This window comes from Mirounga angustirostris, unplaced genomic scaffold, assembly GCF_029215605.1.
Source record: "Mirounga angustirostris isolate CCGP_5_RB_7025 unplaced genomic scaffold, mMirAng1.0.hap1 SCAF_7, whole genome shotgun sequence".
Classification (NCBI taxonomy): Eukaryota; Metazoa; Chordata; class Mammalia; order Carnivora; family Phocidae; genus Mirounga; species Mirounga angustirostris.
This window is the reverse complement of record NW_026991715.1, coordinates 2,407,492-2,434,842: the sequence shown is the minus strand read 5'-3', so window position 1 is coordinate 2,434,842 and position 27,351 is coordinate 2,407,492. Positions and strand designations below refer to the sequence as shown.

General features: G+C 55.9%; 2 protein-coding genes across 3 annotated transcripts; both read right to left on the bottom strand.

Annotated features, from left to right (window-relative positions):
- Window positions 1–3,334: 3,334 nt before the first annotated feature.
- Window positions 3,335–8,013, bottom strand: RNF187 (ring finger protein 187). The gene is made up of 6 exons (XM_064595627.1): window positions 7,990–8,013; window positions 7,768–7,844; window positions 5,836–6,697; window positions 4,462–4,554; window positions 4,048–4,269; window positions 3,335–3,647 (listed from the first exon to the last, which is right to left on the bottom strand). The coding sequence occupies exons 1-6, from the start codon at window positions 8,011–8,013 to the stop codon at window positions 3,645–3,647; spliced, it is 1,281 nt and encodes a 426-aa protein (XP_064451697.1). The 3' UTR covers window positions 3,335–3,644.
- Window positions 8,014–8,461: 448 nt separating this feature from the next.
- Window positions 8,462–17,359, bottom strand: LOC123851990 (uncharacterized). 2 transcript variants are annotated; one of them, XR_010412925.1, is made up of 4 exons: window positions 16,373–17,351; window positions 14,430–14,577; window positions 13,357–13,514; window positions 8,466–13,201 (listed from the first exon to the last, which is right to left on the bottom strand). XR_010412925.1 is itself a non-coding variant. In XM_064595691.1 (3 exons), the coding sequence occupies exon 1, from the start codon at window positions 17,156–17,158 to the stop codon at window positions 15,965–15,967; it is 1,194 nt and encodes a 397-aa protein (XP_064451761.1). In that variant the 5' UTR covers window positions 17,159–17,359; the 3' UTR covers window positions 8,462–13,201; window positions 13,357–13,514; window positions 14,430–15,964. The 2 variants fall into 2 exon arrangements, 1 of the variants encoding a protein (XP_064451761.1); XM_064595691.1 differs by having other exon boundaries at window positions 8,462–13,201; window positions 14,430–17,359.
- Window positions 17,360–27,351: the final 9,992 nt, after the last annotated feature.

Genomic DNA, 27,351 nt, shown 5'->3' with positions numbered 1-27,351 from the left:
AGCCAGTGTACCCGCACACGGGAATCAGAATTCTGTGTTCGTGTAGGGAAGCCCCCAACCTCCCCCGGGGTCATACTGCCCTGCAAAGGCTCCCTGCACGCGCACGCATATACACATGCACGCGCGCGTGCAGACACATGCACACAATCGTGCGCTCCTTACAGAACTAGCTGGCACTACTTACAGAAATCCCAAAGGGACTAAGCTTCCCTGCAACCCCACCGTCTTCCCTGGCGTGGACTCCTGAGCTAGGGACTCCCATTTCCCCCCCTTCCACCCGCAGTCTCTACTCTGTCACCTTGGTTCCTTTTCTTTAAAAGAAAAAAAAAATTTATTTGGCAGAGAGAGTGAGCACAAGCAGGGGGAGCGGCAGAGGGAGAGGGAGAAGCAGACTTCCCGCTGAGCAGGGAGCCCGCTGCAGGACTCGATCCCAGGACCCTGGGGTCATGACCCGAGCTGAAGGCAGAGGCCCAACCGACTGAGCCCCCCAGGCGCCCCACCTTGGCTCCTTTTCTTCTGCTCTGCTGTTATTCCCTTTATCCACATTCCCCTCCCCACACACAGCATTTGCCACTGACCAGCTTGGAGTGTCTGCCACCGTGACTTCTGCTGCGTGCACACGTTTGAAATGTAGGTCAGTCGTGCTTTCTCTGATATTCCACTTGCTTATTTTCATGACCCAGCACAGCGCCCTAAGCCATGCAAGTCACCCTGTGTCCAGCTCCTGTGTGTCCCCAGGGCTGCAGCCTGCCCCGTGGCCTCCATCCCCCACGGGACCGTCCCTCACTTGTGTCTGCCCTGCCCGCTCTCGCCCCCCACAACGAGAGTGCACCGAGTGCCCGGGTGCGCCTTGCCCGGTGGGCCTGGAGAGGACATCTGTGGAATGGAGCATCTGCCAAGTGGGGTCACTGGGCCCTCGGTCATCACGCCCTCAATCTCTAGGCATCTGGCCACTCCAGGGGTTCTGCCCTTGTCACGCGGGGCAGGGGCTTTCTTTGGTCCTCGGGGGGCCTCCTGAGGTCAGTCAGTGTGGAGTCAGCGAGCTGGCTCCACGGACCCGATCAGGGATCTCCCAGTGGGCCCGGCTCCACAGGGGTGGTCACATGCCGAGCCCAGGGAAGCAACACGGTCCCCACACCATGGCACGTCCGTATTTGGCACCTGTCCTGGACTCTGTCCCCTACCTCTCCCTGTGGCTCACAGTAACCCCTCTCTCCTCCCGGATACACGGTCGCTGTGGGCATGACCGCCTGCAGTGAGCTCTGGGAGCTTTTCTGGTGCATCACTGAGCCAGAGGGGCCAGGTCTTGGGCACCCCCCCCCCCCCCACCTCCCACCTGGCCTGAGGCTCCTGTTTAGTTTGACAGAGGCCCCAGCCCAGGGCCCCACACCACATCCTGACTCACACGCCCTGGGGCTCTCACTTGCAGGCCTAGTGCTGCAGCCTCACCGGGCTGGCCTTCCAGGGGTGTCTCTGGTACCACAGGCGCGTGCGTCCCTCCCTAAGCTGCTGTGCCCCGCCGCATGACACAGCCCCTCCACAGTGTGAAAGGACCCTCGGCGTGTCGCCCTGCTCCCCTGTACTCAGGACCCTGAAACCAAACACAGGCCACAGGCCTGAACACCCGAGATGGCCCCACTGCAGGAGGGATAATGGGAACCGGAGGGAAACGCATCGGGGCTGTGAAGGAAGGAACCGGAAGCACCCCGGATCTTGCAGCGGACGAATCTCTGCTGCTTCGGTCCACGCAGAGCCCAGCCCGATTTCCCTCCCCTCGTGGCCCTGCGCCCAGCTGGAACACGCAGAATGACGCGCTCCCGCACCAGCGAGGTGCCGCGGGGCGCTCGCAAGAACCCTGCGGGGCTGCATCCTGGGGCCGGAGCCTGTGAAGACAGCCCACTGGTTCTGTAACATGCCATTTGTGCACGGGCTTGCAGACGTCCGGAGGAGCGACACCATTCCACGGGGACTGGGGGCTCATGGCAGAGCGACACCGGAGGGCCGGCGGGGAGCTGGGGTGGGGCCCGGGTTTCGAGGCCCGGAGGCCGGTGGGGAGCCTCCAACCCCCGGTGCTTGGGGGAGCGGACGAGTGGGCAGTGGGGCTGGCTGGAGTCAACAGCCGGCCGCACTGGGATGTTCCTGGCCGGCTGCACTGGTGCCTGCCCCCGTCCTCCACCCCCATCCGGAACAGGGACGTCCCTAGCACTGCCCCCGACTCGAAGGGCTCAGGACTACTTATCAGGGTTACGTGGCCATGGTCACACGGTCTGCCCACAGAGAACGGGTCCCCAGGGAGGAGGCAGGACTGTGGCTGGCCTCGGCCTAAGCAAGTCTCCCCCATGTCACTCGGTGGAGGCGTGGGGCCCATCAGGATAAGTCCCATCTACGGGAAGCCCCTTAATGCTGCAGCCTGGACACAGGGCCTCCCTGGAGACTGGCTGGGCTGCAACGGAGACAGGAGGAGGGACGCCAGGCAAAGCGGCTGAAGCAAGCCCTCTGTGCGGGGCGCCGGAGCGCCGGCCACGCGCCAGGCACGCCACCCCCAACTCACAGAAACGGTGCTGGGAGAACTCGTCTGGAAATGCACCGTTGATCTTAAGTCCGCACGATGTGGTCCGACTCCCAGCCTCGAGCGTCCTTAGCGGCCCCCTGCGTCAACATCGCGGGGCGCTCGTCCCCACTGCTTTCTGTGCCCTCGCTTGCACAAATTTACACCATGAGGTGACCGCAAGTCGTGGTCTCGGTACACTTGTCTATCGCAGGGAGTGTGAAGCAAAGGGAGCAAGGAGCAGAGCGAGAGGAAACTCGGCGTCCAGGCCTGGGGGGGACCCGTGCCCTGCACAGTCCCTCTGGTCTCCCCAGGAAACACACCCAGGTCAGCCAAGGGCGGGCAGGTGGGAGGGGGTGGACGGAGGCTGAGGATAAGGCAGGTCCCTGCGGAAAGCCACGGCACCAGAGGGGAAGACGGTGCAGAGAGAAAGCAGCACAGCTGAGCAGACACACCGGGCGACAGAGGGGTGACGGAGCTTCGAGGACACGGACCCCACAAAGACCCCGAAGACACAGCTGAAGCTGTAGGTGCAGGCTGTGTGCGGGCGCAAGCCAGAGACAGGTCTGACCCGCCTGCCGCCCTCCCCACCCAGATGCCCGGAGCGTCCCTCTCCCTCCGCGTACACCCCAAACGTACTCTTAGTGCGCATGCCCGACGCGTACGCGGGGGTCTGCGTGTCCAGCGGACCAGCCCGAGTGGCATTTCCATGGGGTGAGGGCTAGTCTGGACAGTCCAGGCTGCCCAGGGACAACCACGGCCCCAGAGACGCCAGGCCAGTAAGACTCGGTGGCAACGACAAGAGCTTTATGAAGAGTCGTGATACCCTGGGGTTGCTACCCCTGCTGCAGGTCTCTACGGTGAAACGTGTACAGCCTGGGGAACATCCACACCCAGAGGATAAGGGAACAGGGACACTGTCTCGAGCAACCCAAGGTGGGCACCTGTGGCATGCGTCCTGCGTGTGCACCTAGGTGCACACCCTCGTGGCTGAAGGATGCTGTGTGTCCAGAAGGCGGCCATGGAGGAGCTGCTGGGGGCCAGGCCAGGGTGGATGGAGCTTCTTGGGCCTGGAGCCGGCTCAGGGGGCAGGACATCACTGCAGGGGCAGGGGGAGGGGTGGGGAAGGAGAGAGGCAGCTGCCGTGCTGGACCCAGCCCCCAGCAGCCCCCACAGCCCCAGCAGCCCCCACAGCCCACCAGCCCCACCAGCTCCCACCAGCCCCCACCAGCCCCCACCAGCCCCCACCAGCCCCACATATCTCGCCCAGGCCAGAGCTTATCACATCCACTCCACCCCCTTGGAGCAGATTACTCAGCCTTTCCAGAATCAGAATGGCACCCTGGGGACCTCGGGAGGGGAGGACAGGGGCTGCCAGATCTCCAGATCTCCAGATGAGGGGCTGTGTGGAGGCCAGTCAGGCGGCTGGTCTGAAGCCCTCCATCCCCCCGGGCTGCCCAGCACCCTGCCCTGGGGTCTGGACACAACGGAGTGCTCACCTGGAGCAGCATGCTGAGGCCCAGATTGCGGTGCCTCCTCTCCAGCTCTGACACAGCCTGCAGCAGGGACCCAAAGCGCTCGGCCGGGTCAGCGTCCTCATCCTCCGGGGACCCCTCCTCTTTATCCGCCTCCTGCAGAAAACGCTCCTCCTCCTCGGCAAAGAACGCCCTGAGCTTCTTGTAGTCGGTCAGGGCTTTCTTCCTGCGGTCCATCACGTGTCCCTGCAGGGCAGGGAGGCAGACGGCGGGGAGGGACACCTGTGTCCCCAGGATACACCCTGGGGCCTCCCGCCCCCACCGCTGCCCACCTCGGGGAGAAGGGTCTGCTGCTCGGTGCACGGCACTCAGCTGCATCCCTGCCAAATGGGGTCAGGGTCCCCTCCTCGGGCCGACCGCAGGCCTGCCGCCACTTGCCTTCCACACTGCCGCAGCGGACTCGGCCTGGCCGTGCAGATCCCGGGCATCGTTCAGGTCTTTTCTCATGATCTCCACAGACCCCTTGTTCTCCTGGGAAGACACGCTGGTTACTGGTGGGCGTAAGGTCAGAAGCTCCAGGGTCCCCTCGCCCAGTCGGGGGCAGACTCAGGGTGTGACCGTGGCCTGTCAGTTCTGCACAAGCCGACCAAAGGCACCAGAGGGGGTCTCAGCTACCCCAGGAAGCTCTCTCCAGAAGGAACTCTGATAGGAAACACCTGCTAAGACTACAACCAGGCAACTGGACAAAGACCAGGCTCTGGGGTCCCTACTGTTATGTCGCCAAGGGAGCGATGCTGAGTGGCCTCTCAAGGGTGCAATGACCCTAGACCTAGGGTCCCCCAGCAGGAGCAGACTCCAGCTCCCGTCCAGCCACCCCCAGTGCCCATGGGGACCCAGGACCCACCACCTGACAGAATGCTTCCCTCCCCGGTCTTCCCTAGGGCGGTGGGACCACACACATTGTCTCTGCCCTGAAGGAGGTCCTGGCTGTCTTTACTCCCTCTGTGACCCCACCTCCATGGGGGGTCCCCAGGCCCCAGCTACAACCAGCGTCTGCAATAGCGGGTGTCTACCCAGGGTCCACAGCACAGCGAAGGTTTCCATGTCGAGCGGGTGGGGTCGCGGAAAGGGAGTGGGAAGGCGGTCTGGGGGAAGGGAGGGGGACGCACTGGACCTCAGCAGCTGACAGCCAGGCTCATTGCCTGGTCCACCAGGCAGGATCTCGGGGGTTAGAGCCAGCGGGGGTGGGGCTGCTGCCGGGTGACGTCACGCCCAGAGGCAGGGCAATGAGGTGCTGGGGGCGCGGTATGGGGGCGGGGTCGGCAGATGGACACTGTCTTCAGATGGGGGGAGGGGTACAACAGTCCGAAGATGTAATATGGGGATGAGTGTGGGAGGTGGAGGGAAAGGATACGGCCCAGGGATGGGGGCCGGCGATAAGGGAAGAGGGCACTGTCCAGGGGATGGGGAGGTGGGGCACAGGGCACCGTGTGCCAAATGAGAAGGAAAGACAGAGCACAGTCTAGGGATGGGTGAGGGGCAACAAGGCATGATCCGGGGAAGGGGACCGGGTTGGAAAGAGGACAAGGCACCGTCAGAGAGTGGGGGTGGGGGGGAATGGAGGACTGGGCACCATGTCCAGGGGCGGGGGCCGGGGTTGGGGATGGGGGACAGGACACAGGCTGAGGGCGCAGGAGGGAGACAGGGCACCGTCTGGGGGCGGGGGAGGGGGGGGAAGAAGGCACCGTCCGGGGGCGGGGACCCGGGTTGGGGATGGGGACGGGCCGCGCACAGGTCGCCGCCCGCGCGCACCTTGCCGCGCAGCGCCTTCCTCCAGCGCGGCTCCCACTCGGGCGGCTCGGGCCCCGCGGCCATGCGGCAGGCGGCGCACAGCGGGCCCCCGTCGGCGCGGCAGAGCAACTGCAGCGCCGCCTCGGAGGCCGGGCCGTCGCGCGCGGGCGCCGCGGCCGCCTCCTCGAGCGCCAGCAGGCGGCGGCTGAGCGGCGGGCGGCCGGGCTCCACGGCGCGCTGCCAGCAGTCGTCGGCGCACTCGGGGCACGGGAAGGGCCCGTCCTCCTCGGCCCAGAAGCGCACCACGCACGCCCGGCAGAAGCGGTGGCCGCAGTCGGCGCGCACCGGCTCTCGGGGCGCGCGCTGGCACAGGGCGCAGGCGGCCTCGGCGGGGCCCGCGGGGAGCGCCAGGGCGGCGGCGGCAGGGGCCCTCGGGGAGGGCGCGGCCGGAGGGCGGGCGAGGCCGAGGACGCGGCGCAGGGACGGTGACCAGGGCGTGCGGGCGAGGCGGGCGCGAGACGCGGAGGACAGCGGGGATGGCCGGAGAGCCGAGGCCGGGGACAAGGATGGCGACGGGGACGCGCGGGGCGGGGACGGCGGGGCGCCCCACGCAGGGTCCTGGCAGCGGTGCGCTCCACGCAGGGTCCTGGCAGAGGTGTGCTTCACGCTCTTGGATCCTGGCAGCGGCGCTGCCCGCACAAGGTCCTGGCAGGGGTGCGCACGCGCCACCTTTCCCGGGTCCTGGCCGGGAAGCTCGCCTCGAAAGGTCCTGGCAGCGGTGCCCCGCACACTGCCGTCCGCCGGCCGGCCCACAGCCTCGCACCCTGCAATCTTACCAGGATTGTCACTTGCCCCGTAAATGACTCTGTGGACGAGAGGGAAACTGTTTTACTATTATACGAAGACTCCATCTAAAGGTCTTTTGTAAGCTGCTAGGACCTGAGCTGAGGAGCGCCCGCCCCCGCGGGGTTGGGGCGGGGCTGCAAACGGCCCTCGGGGGCCCTCCCCGCGAGCCCGCGCCCGGCACGCACCTCCCTGCCTGAACAGCCCCGCTCGCCCCGCCCCCGACCTGTCCCCCGGGGACAGGCCTCCAGTCCGCCGCCCCGCGCACCTCCGACTGGAGGAACCCGGGGGCGGCGGACTGAAGGTGAACCGTGAGACCCAGAGCCACGGGCCCCAGGGCTTTTCTTCGCAATTCTTGGGGGGCGGGGGCGGGAGGAGCAATCTGTTCTGTTATTTTGAAGACAACCAAGCGCGCAGTTGAAACAAAAAATCACTGAGATTTAGCACTACATACTTTTTAAATTTTAAAAAATTAGCGTGTTACTCGAGACGAATGCAAAATCTTCTGAGTTACATTGCCTCCGGTTTCTTGTGTTTTTAAAATTTTGGCACAGATCTGAGAATGCAGTAAATGGGCAGTGTAACTAGTAAACTAACGTTCTGTGGAGTAATGGTCAGGAAGGGGCGTCAAGCCCAGCATACCTGATCCGTTGGGTAAGTTAACTCGGGAGAGAAAAGTTAAGAGAGCAAGAGAGAGAGGAAGGGAGGAAGGAGGTCAGCAAATTCCAAGATACTCAGTGAGTCGAGCAATAATCAACAATAAAGGTAAGTAGCCCAACTCGCAAAGTTTGAGCCACAAATATACAAAGAGTTCATAAAATTTGGTACAGGAAAATTTACTGGAGAAATAGCACCCCCCCCCCCATAGGATTTGTCAGTTCACAGAAAATAGCAATTGCTGAATAGATTGTTCTATATGGCTAGATGTTTCTGTGATGTGTCCCTCAGAACCGGCCACCGGGACCTGCACACACACGGTCCGGCTAAGTGTTGTTTGTGAGACTGTGTGAATAACCTTGGGAGCCTGGTTATTTAAAATATATCATCTGGCCTCCAGGTCAGAACTGGCCCTTCTGCTCTGGACGCCAAGAGCTGTAAACCTTTTCTCACATTCCCTTCTGCTCCAGGCTGAGCTTGCCCCCCAGGATGGAATCGGGAGGGGAGGCAGTCACACCTAGCCCAGGCTCCTTGAAAATACAGAAATGAGGGAGCAGGAGGCTAGCTGAGGACAGGCAGAACGTGACACCCCACAAATCCCCCCACCATGGGATATATGTGACATTCCTCAAGACACTCCCGGCTGCCTTAAAGGAAAAACAAATAGTAACTTACAGAGATCACAATCCTGCAAGACATGGGGTCTCCCTCTGTTTACAAAAGTCTTTTTTTTTTTTTTAAGATTTTATTTATTCATGAGAGACAGAGAGAGAGAAGTAGAGGGAGAAGCAGGCTCCCAAGGAGCAGGGAGCCCGATGTGGGACTCGATCCCAGGACCCTGGGATCATGACCTGAGCCGAAGGCAGACGCTTAACCGTCTGAGCCACCCAGGCGCCCTGTTTACAAAAGTCTTAGCAATTTACAAGAACAAAGCATTTCTATCAATGGTCTAGCTTCCAGAGGAAATGTAGATACAGTTAAATGTCCTTACAACCTGCAGCCCATCGACAGATCCTTGAAGCAGTGAGTGTAATGTTCCTCCAGGAAGCTCCCCACTATCTCACCGTTAATGCCTTGCTAGACGGAAAAACAACCTTAGCTTGACAATGGCAAGGCCTCCGGGATCCTGTGAGTCTTCTTTAACATACAAAAATCCTTTTGAAACCTCCCCTTCCTTACTTCCCCCAACTGCCAAGTGTATAATCAGCCAATTATAACGCCCCTGGGGCAGCAAGTTCTTTCTGCCCACGGGTCCTGTCCCCGTGCTTTAAGAAAACCACCGTTTTGCACCACAGATATCTCAAGAATTCTTTCTTGGTTGTCAGCTCCGGACCTCACCCCACCGACCCTCACTTACAAAACCCCATCAGAAACATGAAAACATGGAAATGCAGCTCGCTCCTCCTAGGCAAACAGATGTTTGACTTCAGACCCCGTCATTTGCCCTATAAATAGGGTCCTTATGGGGCCGGTCCGTTGCAAGTCTCACCTGATGGGGAGGATGCCCTGTCGAGGCCTCGGTGGGGACTCCAGCCTGGCTGTCTCCAGCGGGCACCCCCAGCTGATGAGGCTCGATGTTGTACGTGCCTGATAGGATGTTACTTTGCCTAATTCGCATTTGTTGCCTGCTATTACACAGATGTGTAGATTCTTTTCTTCTATTAGGTTTCTATAATAACAGAATTTTCTTTCCTTTTTGAAATCAAGACACGGCTGCTTTGAATCTTTTGTTCAGAACATAGATGTGGGGGGGAAAAAACCACACTGACCAGTTACTAAGAAATAGTAGGACTTTTCTTTATTATTAAGTTAACAGACTCCCCAAAACTGGATTTTGCAAATACAGCAAAAATAAGGACCTCCAGATTTTTCATAACCTTTTGGAATTCCTTTTTTCAAAATATGTACTATTAAAATAACCCAACATGGAAATAAAGCCGTTCCTGATTTGGCTTGGTTTGGTTTGGAGAAATGTTTGTCGCATCACTATTTGGGGAAAACACAAAAGCTTCAAAATTTCCACTCATACAGAATAAGCAAGTCGTAGTAGCCATCAGTTTGAAAACGTGTGCGTGAGTTGCACCCCAATGTTCATAGCAGCAATGTCCGCAATAGCCAAACTGTGGAAAGAGTCGAGATGCCCTTCAACAGATGAATGGATAAAGAAGATGTGGTCCATATATACAATGGAATATTACTCAGCCATCAGAAAGGATGAATACCCAACTTTTACATCAACATGGATGGGACTGGAGGAGATGATGCTAAGTGAAATAAGTCAAGCAGAGAGTCAATTATCATATGGTTTCAGTTATTCGTGGAATTTAAGAAGCAAAACAGATGAACATGGGGAAGGGAAGGAAAAATAAGATGAAAATTGAGAGGGAGGGAAACCGTAAGAGACTCTTAGCTGTAGGCAACAAACTGAGGGTGGCTGGAGGGGAGGTGGGGTGGGCGGATGGGGTAACTGGGTGACGGGTATTAAGGAGGGCACTTGATGTAATGACCACTGGGTGTTAGATGCAACTGATGCATCACTAAATTCTACCTCTGAAACGAATAAATGTTTAAAAAGAGAGAAAATGTGTGCATGAGAGATTTCTGGAAATAAGGAATAGCAAAGATTGTTTCAGAGCCCCCAGGTCTGCTCCAGATTCCGGTGTGGGCTTTTCCCCCACATCAAGCCATTCTCTGTGATACCAGCTGCGTATTGTACAATGTAAGTGAATTCTTCCCAAGGATCATGTTAGACCCCACAGGTTAAGGGCTGAGTCCTACAAGACTTTTCCCAAATTCAGATGCCAATTGCCAGTCCAGGTGTCACTGGTACTTCTGACTGATATGGCAGTAGGTCAGAGGTTCCGATCACAACATCCCATCCTCTTTTAGGACCAGCAGAATCCAAATTGTGCTGTATGGCATCCTCACTTCCCAAGACTAAAAGGTATCACCCGGCATTTCTCCGGCTCCCTCTGCACCCTCCAGGTGAGAGACTTAGCGGTTGCTCTTTGAGGACAAGTGTTGGGTGGACGGGGCAAAGAAGCTCCCTCATCTGCCTCCAGAACCATCCAGAAAATGGAAGATTCCCACTTCCAGGTCAGAGGCAGAATCAGCGTGGGCGATGATCTGGATTATTGCTCAGCATTACATTTCATGAACACCCACAAGACAGCGGGACATTTGCTGGGCTGGCTCTGGGTGTCTTGAATTCCCACCACACTGAGCCCAAAGCATTAAATAAGAGCATGCCTCCCCACAAACGGGCAGAATTCTCAATTCATCAGGCTGCGTTCCGAACCACTTCTCTTTCTCTCAAGATCATATTCTAAATGGATTCATAGAAAATGTTTGTTCCCGGGGCGCCTGGGTGGCTCAGTCGTTGGGCGTCTGCCTTCGGCTCGGGTCGTGGTCCCGGGGTCCTGGGATGGAGCCCCGCATCGGGCTCCCTGCTCCGCGAGAGGCCTGCTTCTCCCTCTCCCACTCCCCCTGCTTGTGTTCCCTCTCTCGCTGTGTCTCTCTCTGTCAAATAAATGAAACTCTTAAAAAAAAAAATGTTTATTCCCTCTTGCTGTGTCTCTCTCTGTCAAAGAAATAAATAGAATCTTTAAAAAAAAATGTTTTGGGATTAGATTGGCAGTGATGAAAAAAATCTGAGTATTGTCTATAAGACTGTGACAAACTGGTTTGTTTTTGAAACAACAATAGACCAGTAGGACATAAGTAAAGGTTTCGGTAGGGTAAGAACAGAAAGGGCCCCAAGAGGTGCCACTTTGGCATGAAGAGTATTTTGAGCTGCAGATGCATCAGCAGATGCAGAAAGAGGCCTTCCCTGAGCTCCCCTCATCTGACTAGAGGCAGGCGCTATGAGAGACGAGAAGTGGCCCGCATCCCCTCTCCCACGGAAGTTCCAAGGCCTGAAGAACACAGAAAGTGGGCGCCCCCATGGACCTACACTAATGACTCTTGTAAGCTGCCCCCAAACGTGCACCTTGCCATAGCTCGCCATCCTTGGAAGCCCGAAACCCTCTTTCCCCATGTCCCCTCTTCACAAATGCCTTGTTAAGACGCCTTGTACGCCTGAGTCCTGACAATCCCAGCGTTAGTCATCACGTGGGTTTCTTCCAAGGGATGTGTCCCACGGGTAGGAATCAACTGTTTTTCTCTCATTAACGTGTTCACTTTGTCAGTCTAATTCTGGGGGCCCCAGCCAACGACCCTAACGCTTTTCATCACAGGGAATAGTTATCCCGCGTCCACCCTGCGTGTTTGACCTGTGTTCTATGGCATTTGGGGTCACCCAGGCTGTGCAGGGGGACGGGAGAGACCCTGTCAGCTCTGCGTGCAGGCAACTGACGGAGGACCCCAGGGTGTGTACGGAGAGCTGACTGCGGGGCGCAGGGCTCTTGGTCTACCGGTGGAGAGTTCGACCCCACGTCTGGGGGAGACTTTTCACTTAAAAAAAAAAAAAATCTGACTCGGTGCAAACGTCACATCTGGCCTACAGAAAAGGAATGGCAGGTAGGTAGGTAACTTTCATTGCCATGACACGTGCGTGATGCAGAAGGCAGCCAGCGCGGGGGTGGGCCTGGGGACGCAACGAGCCAGCTGCGTGGGGGAGGATAGGCAGCGAGCCAGTAGGGGGGAGGGGGTGCAGCGAGCCAGCCGGAGGTGGGGGCGCAGCCAGCCATGGGGGGCGAGCAGTGAGCCAGCCGGGGGTGGGGGTGGGGGTGCAGCCAGCCGCGGGGGGGGGGGGTGGCGGCGCAGCCAGCCAGCGGGGGCGGGGCGCGCAGTGAGCCAGCCCGGGGTGGAGGGGGGGACGCAGAGAGCCAGCCGGGGGCGCGGGGCGCAGCCAGCCAGCAGTGAGCCAGCCGGGGCGGGGGGTGGGGGGAGGTGCAGCGAGCCAGCCGGGGGAGGGGGCGCGCAGCGAGCCGGACCTCCCGGCCCCCAGGCCAAGGACCGAAGCAGGGCCAACTTTTCAAACTGTCGGGGAGAACCTCCCCCTAAAGCCCCAGGCCGCGCATGCGCTCTCCCCGTACCCACCGCTCCGAAGAACCCCCGGCCTCATTATCATACATTTACATAGCGGGTTCCCGGGGCACGATGGGAAAGGCCCAAAATGGCGCGCCGGAAGGAGTCCCGGGGGGCCGGGGGGGCCGGGGCGGCGGGGCGGCGGGGCTGGAGCAGCGCGGGAAAGTGGCAGTGCAGAGGCGAAAGCGAGGGCGTGTGGGGCGCCGTCCGTCCCGCGTAGCCCGCCGCACCCGTGTCTCCAGTGCGCTCTCGCTGTAACTGCTACGAAACGCCCGCTTCCGAGCGCAGGAGGGGATGTCCGCCGGCCTGTGGCCGGAGCGGGGTGCGGTCCGCGGGAGTGGGGGTCCGGTGCCCCGGCGTGCGCCCCTCCGCCGCGTCCCGTCCTCGCTGGCCCTCCTCGGACGTCGTCCCGTCGGGCTCGCGGCCGTGTCCCTGCCCGGCCACCTGCAGCTGGCTGCGGCCACAGGGCCCCGACCCCACTGGTCCCCCCTTACCCTTCGTAGTAGACCTGGACTTTGGGAAACTGGAGGTCCTGGGCAGCTTCCGGGAAGGCCCACGGCTTTCGGGGGAGCCCTTCAACCCTCCGTCGCGGTTCTGTGCGCTGTCCGGGGCTGGCATCTGTCGCCTCTGCCGCGTCCCCGCGCGCCCCACGCGGATTTCTCATGCCCGCCCTGTCTCTTTAGGCACCTCCTATGCTTTCTTCCCAAGCCCTGTGCACGGACACCCCATGATTTTCAAATATCCTCCACTCCTCTGATCACTTATATTTGGTTGTACATTTTGCCGGAGGCCTGGGAGAGGGATGGCCGCCTTCGTCCCTTCAGGCCCCGGCGGGGAGATCTTTGATGGGATCATTGGCCTGGTGGGGAGATTGGGAAGGAGAAAGAAATAACAAACACCGGTTTGCCAAACTAGATGCTATCTTAGAACGGGGAAGACCGTTCCCCGCCCTGCGAGGAAACAGGCATCAATGAAGGGGGAGGATGGATGGGGGTCCCTCTTGGGGAGGCTCACCAGGCCAAAGGCGTTCACAAGTCAGGGATGCTCATCTGCACCAGAAACGATAGTTGGAGGTTCCGTAGAGACATGTCTGGGTCCCAGGCTTTCCAGGGTGACTTGGGGCTCAGCAGGGACGCCTCTAGCCCCAAAGGATTTTCAGCTGTGTATCTCTCCTATAGATGGGCAAGAGATCACAATTCCGTCTCCCTATTGGGAGGCTTGAAACAGAGTAGATCTAAACCCATATAAAATATATGGGTTCTAGTTTCCAGTAAAAGGGCCACAGTAAACCAGGGCCACGAGAAAGTGCCCATCCCAGCTTGGACCCTGAATCTGAGGCTGGCCGACTTGGAACGGCCAACCAATTCCTCAACCAATTAGCCCCCGACATCCAAAGGCAAGTTCAGAAGCCCCCCTGCCTGAGCTTTTGAAGGTAGCCTCTTCTGTGGTTTATAACACGGATTTAGAGGAGGAGGAAAGGGCTAGAGAGAGAAGGGAGCAAAGGAAGGGCGAGAGACCAGCGCGGCTGCTGGCTGACCTACAGCCTGGCCGTTCTAGCCTCCATGATGCAGGTCGTCTGGGAAAAAGACCCCCACTGGGAACTGCTCACACTTCAGGAAACCCAGACACTGGCAGAATGAGGGTCTCCCAGGGGAGAAGCCATCTACTCCCTGCCCCCTGGGCAAAGAGACGGGAACCTGGAGGGGGGACTGCCCCTTCTCCATTGCCAGCCCGGGAGCCGTCTCAGCTCCCTCACACGGCTTTGCCATCTCGGGGATGGAGCCCAGGGTGACCATGGAAGGGACAGTAAGACGTAACTGTTACGGGTACAGAGCTGCTCACTCTGCGTTAACTCCCTTCTGGGGCCTCATCCTGCTCTTCTCGCCTGCTTCCCTGTCGTCGTGTCATCACTCTCTCCTGTAACCTGCATGTTGACGAGTATAGAGACTCGGACTCTAAAGGGGCTGCTTTGGACCCTGCTCATCCTTCAGACTCAAGATCCTACTCTCGAATTTCCTCTAAAACTCTTAAAATCCTGTCTTAGACACAAAAAGCACAGCCCGTGCAGGTCGAAAACAGACATTTACCATCTCCCCCTCCTGGAGGCTGCAAGTCGGAGATGCAGGCGTGGGCAGGGCTGGTTCCGTTGGAAGCCTCTCTCCTTGGCATGCACACGCTGTCTTCTCTCCATGTCCTCACACGGTTGTCCCTCAGGGTGTGTCTCTGCCCTGACCTCTGAAAAGGACACCAGTCCTGTTGGATTAGGACCTACCGTAGTGACCTTGTGTTACCTGAATCACCTGTTTCAAGATCCTATTACCAAATGCAGTCACACTCCAAGCTCCAAACATGAGTTTGCGGGGGGGGGGGGGGGATGACAAAATCACCCCATGACACTCCGGCCCTGATGACGGGCAAGAACACCAACACACTTCCTTCCTGGCTCCAGTTTGGGACATTTGGATTCTTGCACACTCCAAGGAGCACATGCTGAGCCATGGGGATGACAGCCATATATATCCCCAGCACACCCAAGGGCCAGGCAGGGTGATGGCTCAGCTGTAGACCGGGAGGCCCAAGGAGCAGGGCATCCATGGGGCGTCATGAGCACAGGGCTCCGATTCTGCCCTCTGTCAGGGCCCCTGTTGAGCCAGGCTCTGGGCTGCATGCCCCAGCCCACCTAGGCCCATCCTCACTGCTGCAGTCCAGCACAGGCTTGACTTCCCAGAGCACAGGGACGTTTACACAGGCGTGGAGAAGAGGAGAGGGAGACCCAGGTGGGCCGAGACCGGGGAACCCACAGAAGCAGCCCCCTGAGGAAGAGAGAAGACGGAGGTCCTGGTGGGAAGAGCAGAGCAAGTGCTAGTAGTCACCGCGCCTCCTAGTTTCTGCAACCTGATGCCCTGACGTCCGGGGCTTTGTGGCCCCAGCACGTCCCGTCCCAGGACTACCCAATCCTACGGATAGGAAACAGATTTACCCAGGAGCATGCCTCTCATCTGCAAACTCAGCAACCCAGAGCCCACGGGCCCCCCGACTGCCGCCTCTCACACGATCTGTCTGCCCTCCTCGTCCCCCAGGCAGGTGCCAGACAGCGGGCATAGCCCCTGCACCCCAGGGCCCACGGAGATACTCAAACTAGCCAGCCTTGAGCCTGCTAGCTCTGCCATATCTCACCTTTCCTGCAGAAACCACAGTAAAGGTCTTGCCCACGTTGCCCCCGGCCCTGCCTTCTGGCAGACTTGGTGGTGCCCTGTGCACCCTCCTCTGGGGAACTGAGTGTGACAGCTGTCCTCATCTGTTGCCTGGGCATACCCCAACAGTAACAATACGACCCCGGTATTTTCACACAGCTAGGAAAGGCTCACTGCAGGAGGCTGTGTAACTAATAGGGAAGAATTCATGGGAATTCTAGGGGTGGAGAGGCAAACCGCAGGTGTGGGGGGAGAGGGAGTGAGAAGCCGGGATGCTGGCAGGTGTGCGGACGGGGAACAAGGGCTCAAACAACCACCGGAGGCACCGCCCAGCTCACCCACGGGCTGCTGTACTCCAGCCCCCATGGAGAGCCACTTCTTGAGCCCATTCCTACGTTGCAGAAATTACAGGGGTTGTTAGCTCTCCGCTAGGGAAAGAATGTATGTGGCGTTCCAGCAGAGGGCTCGTGGAGCAGGCGGGCCACAACCTGGGGCTGCCGACAATGGCAGAGGGAGCCAGGCAGGGGACTGAGGGCGACCTGGTGACCGCCCGTTGCCCAGTCCAGGCCCACGACGGATATACGCGTCCAGAATTCCACACGCGAACCTACCATCCCACCCCACTCCCAATCTCGCTCCCAAATGTGTCTGAAAAGCTCCATCTCTCCCAAGACGACGAAAGAGGAGCCAAGCGCGTCGGGAAAACCGCGCGAGTCACTTAATTGGCACCGCTGGTGGCTCTCAGAAGAGCGAGCCCCGGCCCGGGTGGCCATCTCCGGCCCGCCACCCGCGGGCGTGGCGCGCGCTGTGGGTCCTTGGTCGTGACGGGGACGCACCCGGCGGGGATGGTGCAGAGCCAGTCCCGGCCGGCCGGCGCCGGGGTCCTGTGCGCTGGGAGGGCCGGGCGCGGGTGGAAATGGGGCTGGGGCCACAGCCGCTAGGGGATGCAGGGGTGCAGAGGTGCGGGCTACAGGGGTACCTCGCGCCGGGACGCACAACTGCAGGCGGTGCGGGACGTGCAGACGTGGGGGCCGCGGGGACGCAGAACTGCAGGCGGTGCCCGGAGGCGCAGAGGTGGGGGGCGCGGGGGCGCAGGACTGCAGGCGGGGCCGGGAGGTGCAGAGGCGGGGGCCGCGGGGGCGCAGGACTGCAGGCGGTGCCGGGAGGTGCAGAGGTGGGGGCCGCGGGGGCGCAGGACTGCAGGCGGTGCCTGGAGGTGCAGACGTAGGGGCCGCGGGGACGCATAACTGCAGGCGGTGCCCGGAGGTGCAGAGGTGGGGGGCGCGGGGGCGCAGGACTGCAGGCGGGGCCGGAAGGGGCAGAGGTGGGGGGCGCAGGGTCGCGGGGGGCGCAGAGTTGCAGGCGGTGCCCGGAGGTGCAGAGGTGGGGGGCGCGGGGGCGCCGAACTGCAGGCGGGGCCGGGAGGGGCAGAGGTGGGGGGCGGAGGACCTTCGCCTCAGGGCCCCCCCAACCCGCACAGACCCGGGAGGCCCCGGCGCCGAGCAGGAAGAGCAGTGGACTGTGTGTTTATCCGAACAGCCCATCCCGATTGGTGCAAACTTAATCGCGCCCGATTGGCTGAGGCACCTTCCGGAGCTTTCCAAACCTCCCCTTGATGCCATTGCCTCTGAGCGCCCCCTCAGTTTGGTTTATGAACTTGGAATCGCTTGTATTTTATTCACGTTGGTGCCTTAATGTTTTCACCCCAGTCTTTGGCTGTCCTCGTGATTTCCTGGCAAGCGGGTGACTTAGGCAATTAGGCTGCTCTGACCGGGAAGAGGGGAACCTTGGACTAAGCCGCGCGGCGGGGCGGGGGTGTTCCCAAGGCATGGTCCTGTGGGTGAGGCGGCTGTCTGCCCAGCCCAGCCCCCACCCTACACCCTCCTGGCTTCCCCCACCTCCCCTGCAAGACTCCTCCCCCACCCCTTCCCCCTTCGCACACCCCTCCCACGCATCCCCCACCTCGCCTCTTAGACCCCACCCCTTCCCCATCTCCCTTCCTACCCCTCGCACTCACTCCCCTCCCCTCCCCTCCCCTCCGAGACCCCTCCCACCCATCCCCCAGCTAAACTGCCTCCACTGCTCCAAGTCTCCTCCCCACCTTCCCGCCCGTCCCCCTGTCTCCCTTCTCAAACCCCTCCTGCTCATCTCTCCACAGCTCTCCCTTCCCAGATCCAGACCACCTCTCCCGGAAACTTAAACATATAAAATATAAAGTATGGGAAAATTACCCTCATAAAATCTCAAGTTTCGTGTTTTCAGATATATGTGTGTTCCGTTTTCTCTGTGTCTTCTGTTAAAAGGTAAACTGAGGCCTACTGAAAACGTTTGGAATTTATTTGCGCCCAGATTGATTGGAATTGGGCGTCCTCCAGGCTAGCGGAGAGCAGGGAGCTCCAGGGAGCTGTAGGAGATGAAAGACTTAGAGGCAGAGGGGAACCAAACAAGGACGTTATTCTTGGCAGGACAGCAGGTTACTGCAAGGACATTTTCCTCGGGGGAGGGGGCGGCAGGGGCCTGTCAGGCAGATTTCCTCCCTAGGGCTGATAGGGGGCGATCCTGATGACTGGCTTAAGGTTCGGTCTCGGGGAGAGCCAACACTGTCATTGAGTATCGGCTGGTGGCCTGGGGCTGGGCACACACGTCTCCTTTTGGGACCTGGTGTCTCGTTTTAACCCCCCTCCCCAATCCCCCAGCCTGAGAGACATGATCAGAATTTAAGTCAAGGAAAGATCCCGTTCAAATATTTTCCTATGCCAGGAGATCTCGCACAGCTGAGTCTCAGCTCCCCCAGGACTGGGGATCCAAGTGCAGCGGGTGGTGTGGCCAGAGGGCAGACTCCTTGCTCAGCTAAGAGATCATCAAGGGCTCTCCTATTATCAGGAATGAGTTTGGCCAGAGAGTCAAGGGATTTTGGTTGGGCAGCTCCTGGTTCAGTAGCAGATTCCACAACATTTTCATGAGTTAAGGGGACGTCCCCAGTCATCACCTCCTTTGTGCTTGCTCCTGGCCAGGGGAGTAGGGAGCTGCCAAAGGAAGCCAATTTTGAATCATGATTGCCTCCTGGTCATGCCCATTTGGATCTGTGGCCCAGGACTCCCTCCCTGGTCAGCTCTAGGGAGGAAAGGTGGTTTTATTCTGGTTACCCTTGCCTTGTGTCCCTTTCTTTGTCCAGAGCCTGGATGGAAGGTGCCCTGGGTTTGGGGTTGTTAACCAGAGGCAGGGAGATGGACCCCCAGGTGAGCCTGGCACAGTAGACATGGAGGAGTGAGTCTGTTCCCGAGAAACTGCGCCATTGGAAATCACGGAGGGGGTTTGGATGAGCAGAACTGCAAGACGACCAGCATCCTGGCAAATCCAACAGACTTTGCAGGGTGGATTTTCCCCCTTTGCAGTGGCCACAAATATGTGGCCAGTGGCCTTGTCCAGCATTTACACAGGACCAGATGTCAGGTGGAGCCTTCCTCAGTTTCGACCTGCTGGTTGGGCAATGGTGTCAGCGATCGGGGAATACTTGGTAGGATCCTTTCGGTGAATCTTGCTTTTGCAAGAGCATCAGAGTAAAGCAGTTAAGTGTTTTAATGCCCAGGGGTGCCTGAGTGGCTCAGCCATTAAGAGTCTGCCTTCGGCTCAGGTTGTGATCCCAGGGTCCTGGGATCGAGCCCCGCATCGGGCTCCCTGCTCCACAGGAAGCCTGCTTCTCTCTCTCCCACTCCCCCTGCTTGTGTTTCCTCTCTCACTGTGTCTCTCTGTCAAATAAATAAATAAAATCTTAAAAAAAAAAAGTGTTTTAATGCCCGTGGGTAAAGATGCGGTGAGTGTTTCTTCGATGAGGAAATGTAATTATTTCTGTGGCATGCCACAGTATAAGGTGATAGCTGGACAATGAGCATATTGACAAATGCCTCTGAACTTTGAACAATCCCTGGAATACCTATATTACTCACATATACACACTCATCCAGCCTCAGGTTTGACATCACGTATTTGACTATGTTTCCTATGTAATTTAGCACACCAAAGAAACCTAATTAATCTAACATCTTTCTTCTACAAGGTGAGAGACACATCCTTTGAGATACTCCAGGATCCCGCTGGGAAATGTCAAAGTTGGTGTGAGGTCAAAAGGCTCCATTTAAAATTTGATTTGGGGGAAATGTCAAAAAGTTTGGACATTTGATTACATAGGATCACAGAGTATTATGAAATAATACTTACTCATGTATTTGACCAAAGTGGCAATCAAGGAGGGTAAAGGCAAAGACAGAAGGTTTCAGGGGTGTGGACAAAACCTACGTCTCGCACTACTGAGAAAACGGGATTTCCTTAAGGATTCAGACACCTGATAAAGACAACATAAAGACAACGTGAAGCACGGCAAGTTATTTTGGTAGGACACAAAATCTTTGCTGTCTATGCAGATTACTGAAGGTTTAAAGAACATCATGGCTGTAATTTCTTATTAAGAGCAGACCAAGGACGCCTGGGTGGCTCAGCTGGTTAAGCGTCTGCCTTTGGCTCAGGTCCTGATCTCAGGGTCCTGGGATCAAGCCCTGCGTCAGGCTCTCTGGTCAGCTGGGAGTCTGCTTCTCCCTGTACCCCTCCCCCCTGCTCGTGCTCTCTCTTTTGCTCTCTCAAATAAATAAGGAAAATCTTAAAAAAATTAAACAACAAAAAAAGAGCAAACCAATCATCTAAGAAAACTTTGTCCTTTTGGCAGAGAAAACCAAATTCTAATTTTGTACTGTGTACTTTTGATATTAGAAGGCATTCTTGAAAAACTTCAGTAAGTCCATTCCAGTCTTGACCACGCATAAAATTCCTTTTTCACAAACCTCCTACAACTTCTTTTTCCCATATGTATCCATTCAGATTTCATCCTATTTTTTCTTCTCCCTTCTCATTTCAGAGCAAGCCATCGCTTTACTTTCCTCACTACATACTTTTCATACTATTTTCTTTCTCCCTTTTCATTTCTAAGTGGCTTTATGACATATTTTTTACAGCTTTATTTATTTAAGTAATCTCTACATCAAGGTGGGACTCAAGCTCAAGACCCTGCTATGGAGAGTTGCGCATCCCTCCGACCGAGCCAGCCAGGCACCCCGTTATTAGGTGTGTTGATTAGAACTGTTAGCCCTCAGAATTTTCGGTTTCCAGTGAAAACGGAGGATGTGCGGACTGTCACTCTGGCATGCTTTGGCCTGGGACATTTATAAATACGTTTCCTAGTTTCTAGAAGTATATTCTTCTTCATACCAGCTTTTAAATGTGGCTACAAACGTGTTTACTAAGAGGCCCAGATACCCTTCATTCCTCCGTAAAGAGAAGCCAGAAGTGGATAAATCTTTGTTCAGCAATTCATGATTCCGCGTGTTTCTCCTACTTAGAAAAGATCTGGATATTCAGCGAACGCCCATCACTCAACTTATCTCGGTATGACTGGAAGGTTTCGGGCTGCCAAAAAGATTTTGGAAGCTGTTCCTCAGTGGACATACCATAAAGCACAATAATTGTTGAAAAGCTCATTTATAATCCGTCATGTTATTTGCATCTATTTAATTCACTTGTTCCCAAGACTTACGGTCGGATTAGCCAGGACAATCTGACGAGATATTCAGCAGCTACCCATTATCTAAATTGTGTAAAAGAAATAGCATGAGCTTATTTAGTAAACTTAGCAGAGTAAAAGTATTCTATTTAATATTGTCAACTCTAAAGAAACGCCTTTTTTAGGTAAACCAACAAATTTAAGCTAGCTCGTATTTACCAATGATGATCCTAAATTGCATGAACTAGAAAAATATGTTTCCTGGGCCTCCTGGGTGGCTCAGGCTGTGATCCCGGGGTCCTGGAATCGAGCCCCACATCGGGCTCCGTGCTCAGTGGGAAGCTTGCTTCTCCCTCTCCCTCTCCCCCTGCTTGTGTTCCCTCTCTCACTGTGTCTCTGCCAAATAAATAAATAAAATCTTAAAAAAAAAAAAAGAAAAATATGTTTCTGAGAGTGTGCTAGATCTTCATAAATGCTTGTTTGCCTTTCAACCAATTGAATAGAATGGTTTACAAATTGGCTTTGGCATTACCATCCAGAGGTAGAAAAATATCACACATTTATAACATGCATACATTGACACACAAAAACATACAGGCAGAGGCAAATAGATCCTACAGTCTTCACTCTAAAATTTTAGCCGTGAGACAGGTAGGATAATGTAAACTCACTAGTTTATAAAACAACAGGTGGATCCAAATTATGTTTCTGGCGGATGTGATGTTTATGTGCTCAGATGGCAGATTGCCAAAGCTTTCTACTACTTTGTGCGTGTGGAAGAGATTTTTAGGATTTTTATTTGCCTCGACAAGTAATCTCAGGGGGGTGTGGACTTGATTTTGGGCAAGAGAACTTTTATAACGGTTTGTATTTTTAAAAGCCTCCTTCCTCTCTTCCCTTCAGTCTCAGGGGTCTGTGGGCGGTGTTTTGGTCATGTCCTGGGGTGTTCACAATTCAAAGACACGGTAAGATGGTCATCTCCAAGGGACACAGAAAGAATGCAAGTTTCCTCATAGGAGTTTGGGGTGTATTCGTCCATTATTAGAACTCAGGGTAATTACTGTTTAAATTTTTCCTTCGGCACAGGACAGTTCTGTTTCCAAAGTCCTAATCTTTTACGGTGTCTGCAAGCATTTTAAGATGAATAGCAAACATTTGGGGAACCGTAAATCTAGGTGGACACGGAATTGTTTCTATAGCTGTATTTCTGGTTTTGCAAAGATTTGCCAGATCAGGACAGTCGATGGTGTAACAGCCTGAGTGATATCAAGGAGCCGACCCAGCCATCCAACATCACCTTCACTTTGCCTCTTGGTATCAAGGAGATTCCCAACTGCAATGGAAAGCAAAGGATTCCTATGTTCCAGATTTACAGCTGTGTGTCCTTGGAATATTTCAGCAGATCCTTCCACAAAAGGCTTCAGAATCGTTTTCTTTCTCTCTGGGTACATAGTTGCATTTTAACTGAGGAGAGAAGGCCTAAAACAAAGTTCCTACCGGACTCTGAATATCAGGTTCCAGTTTGGCCAGCCTGTGACCACAGAGCCACATTTAAAAAAATCCCTTTGCATATCTTGTCAGGCTTCAGGTGGGGCAAACAGTAGATATTCTTGGCGATATTAAACAACCCTTTGGATGCAAGGGGGGGTCCCCAAAGAGCATGCAAAATATGCGACCCTCCCGAGATGCACAGCCACTCCCAAAGAAAGCAAGATTTGGACAATTTCCCCTAAAGCTGGTGACAGTGGGTGGGACCCTGGCTGCAAATGGAACACAACCCACAGTTCTGTCCAGCCATATTTTGGGGTCCCCAACCTGACAGCTGCCAAATCAAGTTCCCAGGACACAGAACAAGACAAACATAAGGCAGTAGTTGTCCCTGGGAGAGAAAGGACTGACAATCTATGGGTACCCGACCGCAAATCCACAAGTCACCATTCCAAGATCTCAGTTTTACAAACATGATTCTCCTGCTGATCCGAATTTGGAAAAGAAGGGAGGATGTGAGATTTTACCTACTTCTCTCCACCAAGCACCGCATGTGAAGGTCTGGTAAGATTTCTCAGCCTGTGGCAGCTTCTGCCTTCTTTCCCAGGACCTCCTCTGTCTGCAGATTCTGGAGCGAGTGAGGTGTGCCAGCGAGTTTCATCCTGGTCACCAGAAACTGTAAAAGAAGAAAAGTAACTTTCTGTCTAGCCTTTATGGTGAGTGCTTAGCTGAGACCCTTTTTGTCTGGGACACCTCAAAATGGATGAGCTCATCTAGGAGAAAAGTTCTCCATTGTGGCCACTGTGTCTCAAGATTATCTTTGGACATCCAGATGGCCAACAGACACATGGAAAGATACTCAACATCACTTGGCATCAGGGAGTACAAATCAAAACCATGATGAATTATCACCTCACACCGGTCAGAATGGCTAAAAATAACAACTCAGGAAACAACCCAAGAAACAACAGATGTTGATGAGGACGTGGAGAAAGGGGAACCCTCTTACACTGTGGGAATGCAAATTGGTACAGCCACTTTGGAAAACAGTGTGGAGGTTCCTCAAAAATTTAAAAATAGAGCTACCCTATGACCCAGCAATTGCACTCCTGGGTATTTACCCCAAAGACACAGATGTAGTGAAAAGAAGGGCCATATGCACCCCGATGTTCACAGCAGCAATGTCCGCAATAGCCAAACTGTGGAAAGAGCCGAGATGCCCTTCAACAGATAAATGGATCAAGAAGATGTGGTCCATATACACAATGGAATATTACTCAGCCATCAGAAAGGATGAATACCCAACTTTTACATCAACATGGATGGGACTGGAGGAGATTATGCTAAGTGAAATAAGTCAAGCAGAGAAAGTCAATTAGCATATGGTTTCAGTCATATGTGAAAGTCAAGAAAAAAGCAAAGCTGCAAAGGAAAATAAGAGAGAGACAAACCAAGAAACAGACTCTTAACTACACAGAATAAGCTGAGGGTCACCAGAGGGGTGGTGGGCGGGGGGGGGGGGGACCAGGTGATGGGGATGAAGAAGGGCACTTGTCATGATGAGCACTGGGTGTTGGATGGAAGTACAATAGTGAGTCACTATGTTGTGGCCCTGAATCTAACATTACCCTGCATGTTAACTAACTGGAATTAAAATAAAAACTTTAAAAAAGAAAAAAGATGATGTTTGGTACGGTTCACCTGCTAGTTCAGCCTTTAAATAAACTTTGATTCACCTGCGACCTCACACTGGACCCAGCGCAGCTTCAGTCGGACCCAATCCAGCCCCAGACCTCGCCAGGTTTGTACGTTGGGCCCGGTCTGACTTCAGCCGTTTTCTGGTCCGGAAGCTCGTAACACAAAAGCTCAGAGCAGACCGTGAGCAGGACTTCTCCACCACCACCAGGCGTGGCAAGACAGCGGTGGGCTCAGCTTGGGCTCCCTGACCCGGTCCCACTTGTGCCGCCTGGTCCGCCGTCTCTCAGCCACACCTGGAGCTGCGGTTTGATCGCAGATCGGTCCGCTCTCTGTGCTTGCTGAAACAACGGAATGAGCCCAGAAGATGCTCTGGCCAGCACGAGGTCCAAACCCAGGCTCCTTGCACAGGATGCGGGACAGTAGCTGTCTCAGCCGGGGTTCCGCAGAAGTGGGCCCGGAGCCCCCATCCGCGTGCAGAGCAGGGCAGGGCCTTGGAGGGGTGGGTGCCCAGCCTCCTCCGCAGGCGCGTGTCTTCTGCGGCGGCAGGTGAGCCCCCGGCAGAGCCGCCCGCCTCGGCAGGCTCCGCGAGGAGCGAGCGTTCCTCGCGCTCTCCCAGAACCGAGCGCATCCGCTCGTGCGGCGGGAGGGAGGCAAACCCGTCCGTGCGCCGTGGAGTAAATGCTTGTTTGTGAGAAGGCTGCCCGGCTGGGCTGGGCTGGGCAGAAGGCGGCCGCCCCGCGTGCCTGTCCTCCCAGCGGGCAGAGGATGGCACCACGCGCGCTGCACAGGAACACGGGGCGGCCCGGTCGGCTCGGCAAGAGCCACACTCTGGATCTCGGCTCAGGTCATGGTCTCAGGGTCGTGAGATCAAGCCCCGCACGCATCGGGCTCCGAGCTGAGCGTGGAGCCTGCTTAAGGTTCGTTCTCTTCCTCTCCCTCTGTGCCTCCCGCTGTCTCTCTCTCCTCCTCCTCAAAATAATAATAATAATAGCATTAATAATAATAATACACAGTGATAAAATGGGCTTATTTCATTCAGTCACTCGGCGAACATGTGTACGGACTTGTGGCCAGCACCAGGCATTATGAGCTTGAACAACTAAGAAAAAAAGTTTTGATTTTTTTTAATCCTCCATACCCCTTTTTATTGTACTTAAAAGATTTTATTTATTTATTTATTTGAGAGGTGTGCAGAGGGACAGAAGGGGGAGGAGAGGGACAAGCAGACTCTGCCCTGGGCACGGAGCCGGACACGCACCCCAAGTGCGCGGCTCCATCCCACGACCCCGAGATGGTGGCTGGAGCCGAAACCAAGAGTTGGAGGCCTAACCGACGGAGCCGCGCAGGCGCCCCTAAGCCCCTTTACAATTACTCTAGTAGGGCCATCACGGACCCTAGTGGCTAAGCTGCAGGCCACGGCTACCTGGCTTTTCTTCCTTCTTCTGTGCTCTTTCCGGCCTTTCTCTTGTCGGCGCAGAATGAACACATGCTTTAGACTCTCTACGAGGAAATAGTTGTATGCACGTCCCAGCCGAGACCGCTGCTGGGCACACACAGGGACGGAGGTGCTCCAGAGAACGGTCAGCATCCACAGAACAGTATCGGCTTTTGCACAAGGACCCAGAAATCATGAGGTCAGAAATGCACCTTTGTGAAGCCTCACGAAGATTCTAAAGTAACATGTAGACAGCAATCGCAAGCGTTACCGTCAGGGAGTGAATGCTGGTAGTGGGGGCATGGGTCTCTCTATCTTAAGGACAAAACAAAGGTTCTCTTTAGGCTATTCATTCACGGAGCAGGTGCACCATGCATGCTTGGTTTGAACAAAGTCAGGCTGCCTTACAAAGAAATCTAAACTGGGGGGCGCCTGGGGGGCTCAGTCGTTGGGCATCTGCCTTCGGCTCAGATCATGGTCCCAGGGTCCTGGGATCGAGCCCCGCATCCTGCTCCGCGGGAAGCCTGCTTCTCCCTCTCCCACTCCCCCTGCTTGTGTTCCCTCTCTTGCTGTCTCTCCCTCTATCAAATAAATAAATACATCTTAAAAAAAGAGAGAGAGAGAAGATATCTAAACTGGACTTACATGTCCAGACTGTAGAGAGTTTTTCTTTCACCACTCTGCGTCCCCTCACTCCCTCCTTTCCCCATTCCTTCTTAGAAAATCTCAGCTTGCCCTACACTGTTCCATCTGTCAATACACCATGTTTCTCTTGACCCCAAGTGCTGTGACAAACACCACCGACCAGGCCACTTGAACAACAGGCATTCATCCTCAGGATTCTGGGGGCTGAAAGTCCAAGATCAGGTACCAGCCAGGGGGGTTCCCGATGGGGTCTCTCTTCCAGGCTTGCAGAGGGCCCCCTTCTCACCACATCCTCACATGGAACAGAGAGACAGAAGCAAGTACTGTCCTAGTTCTTCTTATAAGGACACTAACCCCACCACAGGGTCCCCAGCGCCATGACCTCCTATAATCCTACTCTCCTCCCAAAGGCCCCAGCTCCTGACATCAAGCCACTGGGGATTAGGGTTTCAACATATGCATTTGGGGAAGACACACACATTCAGTCCGTAGTACCAACCCTGGAGAGTCTGGTCCTAATTTTCTGGCACTAACCAGCTACTATGTGGGGGTAGAGGGACTCTGAAACTTAGCACCTACACAGAAACACAGCCCCTTACTCGAGGCCGTTCCTAGAAATACTCACCTCCTATCCCACACCCCAAGGAAGCCAAGAAACCCCAGCAGGACCTGGTGGAGGACCAGCATTCCAAGGGCTGGCAGGACCAGGGTGGGGGAGGGGACTGGGGTGACAAGTGGCTAGGACCACCCCCCACCCCCGCATGGGGCCTGCAGGTTGAGGGGCACCCAGGGCCGGCTTCATGGGCCAGCAACCTGAGCCCACACCACGGCTGCCCTGAGAAGTGCCCCGAGATTGCTTCGATGTTCTGCAGTGGGCATCCTACAAGTCTCAGTAGTCTTTGGACAAGATGCCAAGATTCTCATTTTGCACCAGTTCCTGGAAATCCTGTCACTAGCGCTGTGACATACTCAAAGCATGTCCCCCCCAAACCTCCAGC

Bases quoted from the DNA above. Each gene is read 5' to 3' on its own strand.
- RNF187 (XM_064595627.1), bottom strand. From the start codon at position 8,013: ATGTCTTGCAGGATTGTGATCTCT. The intron at 7,845-7,989 runs GTAAGTTACTAT...TGTATTTTCAAG, and splicing joins CTTGCAGGATTGTGATCTCT to GAGCCTGGGCTAGGTGTGAC. The intron at 6,698-7,767 runs GTGAGAAAAGGT...ATAGTAAAACAG, and splicing joins AGCCTGGAGCAGAAGGGAAT to TTTCCCTCTCGTCCACAGAG.
- LOC123851990 (XM_064595691.1), bottom strand. From the start codon at position 17,158: ATGGCATCAAGGGGAGGTTTGGAAAGCTCCGGAAGGTGCCTCAGCCAA.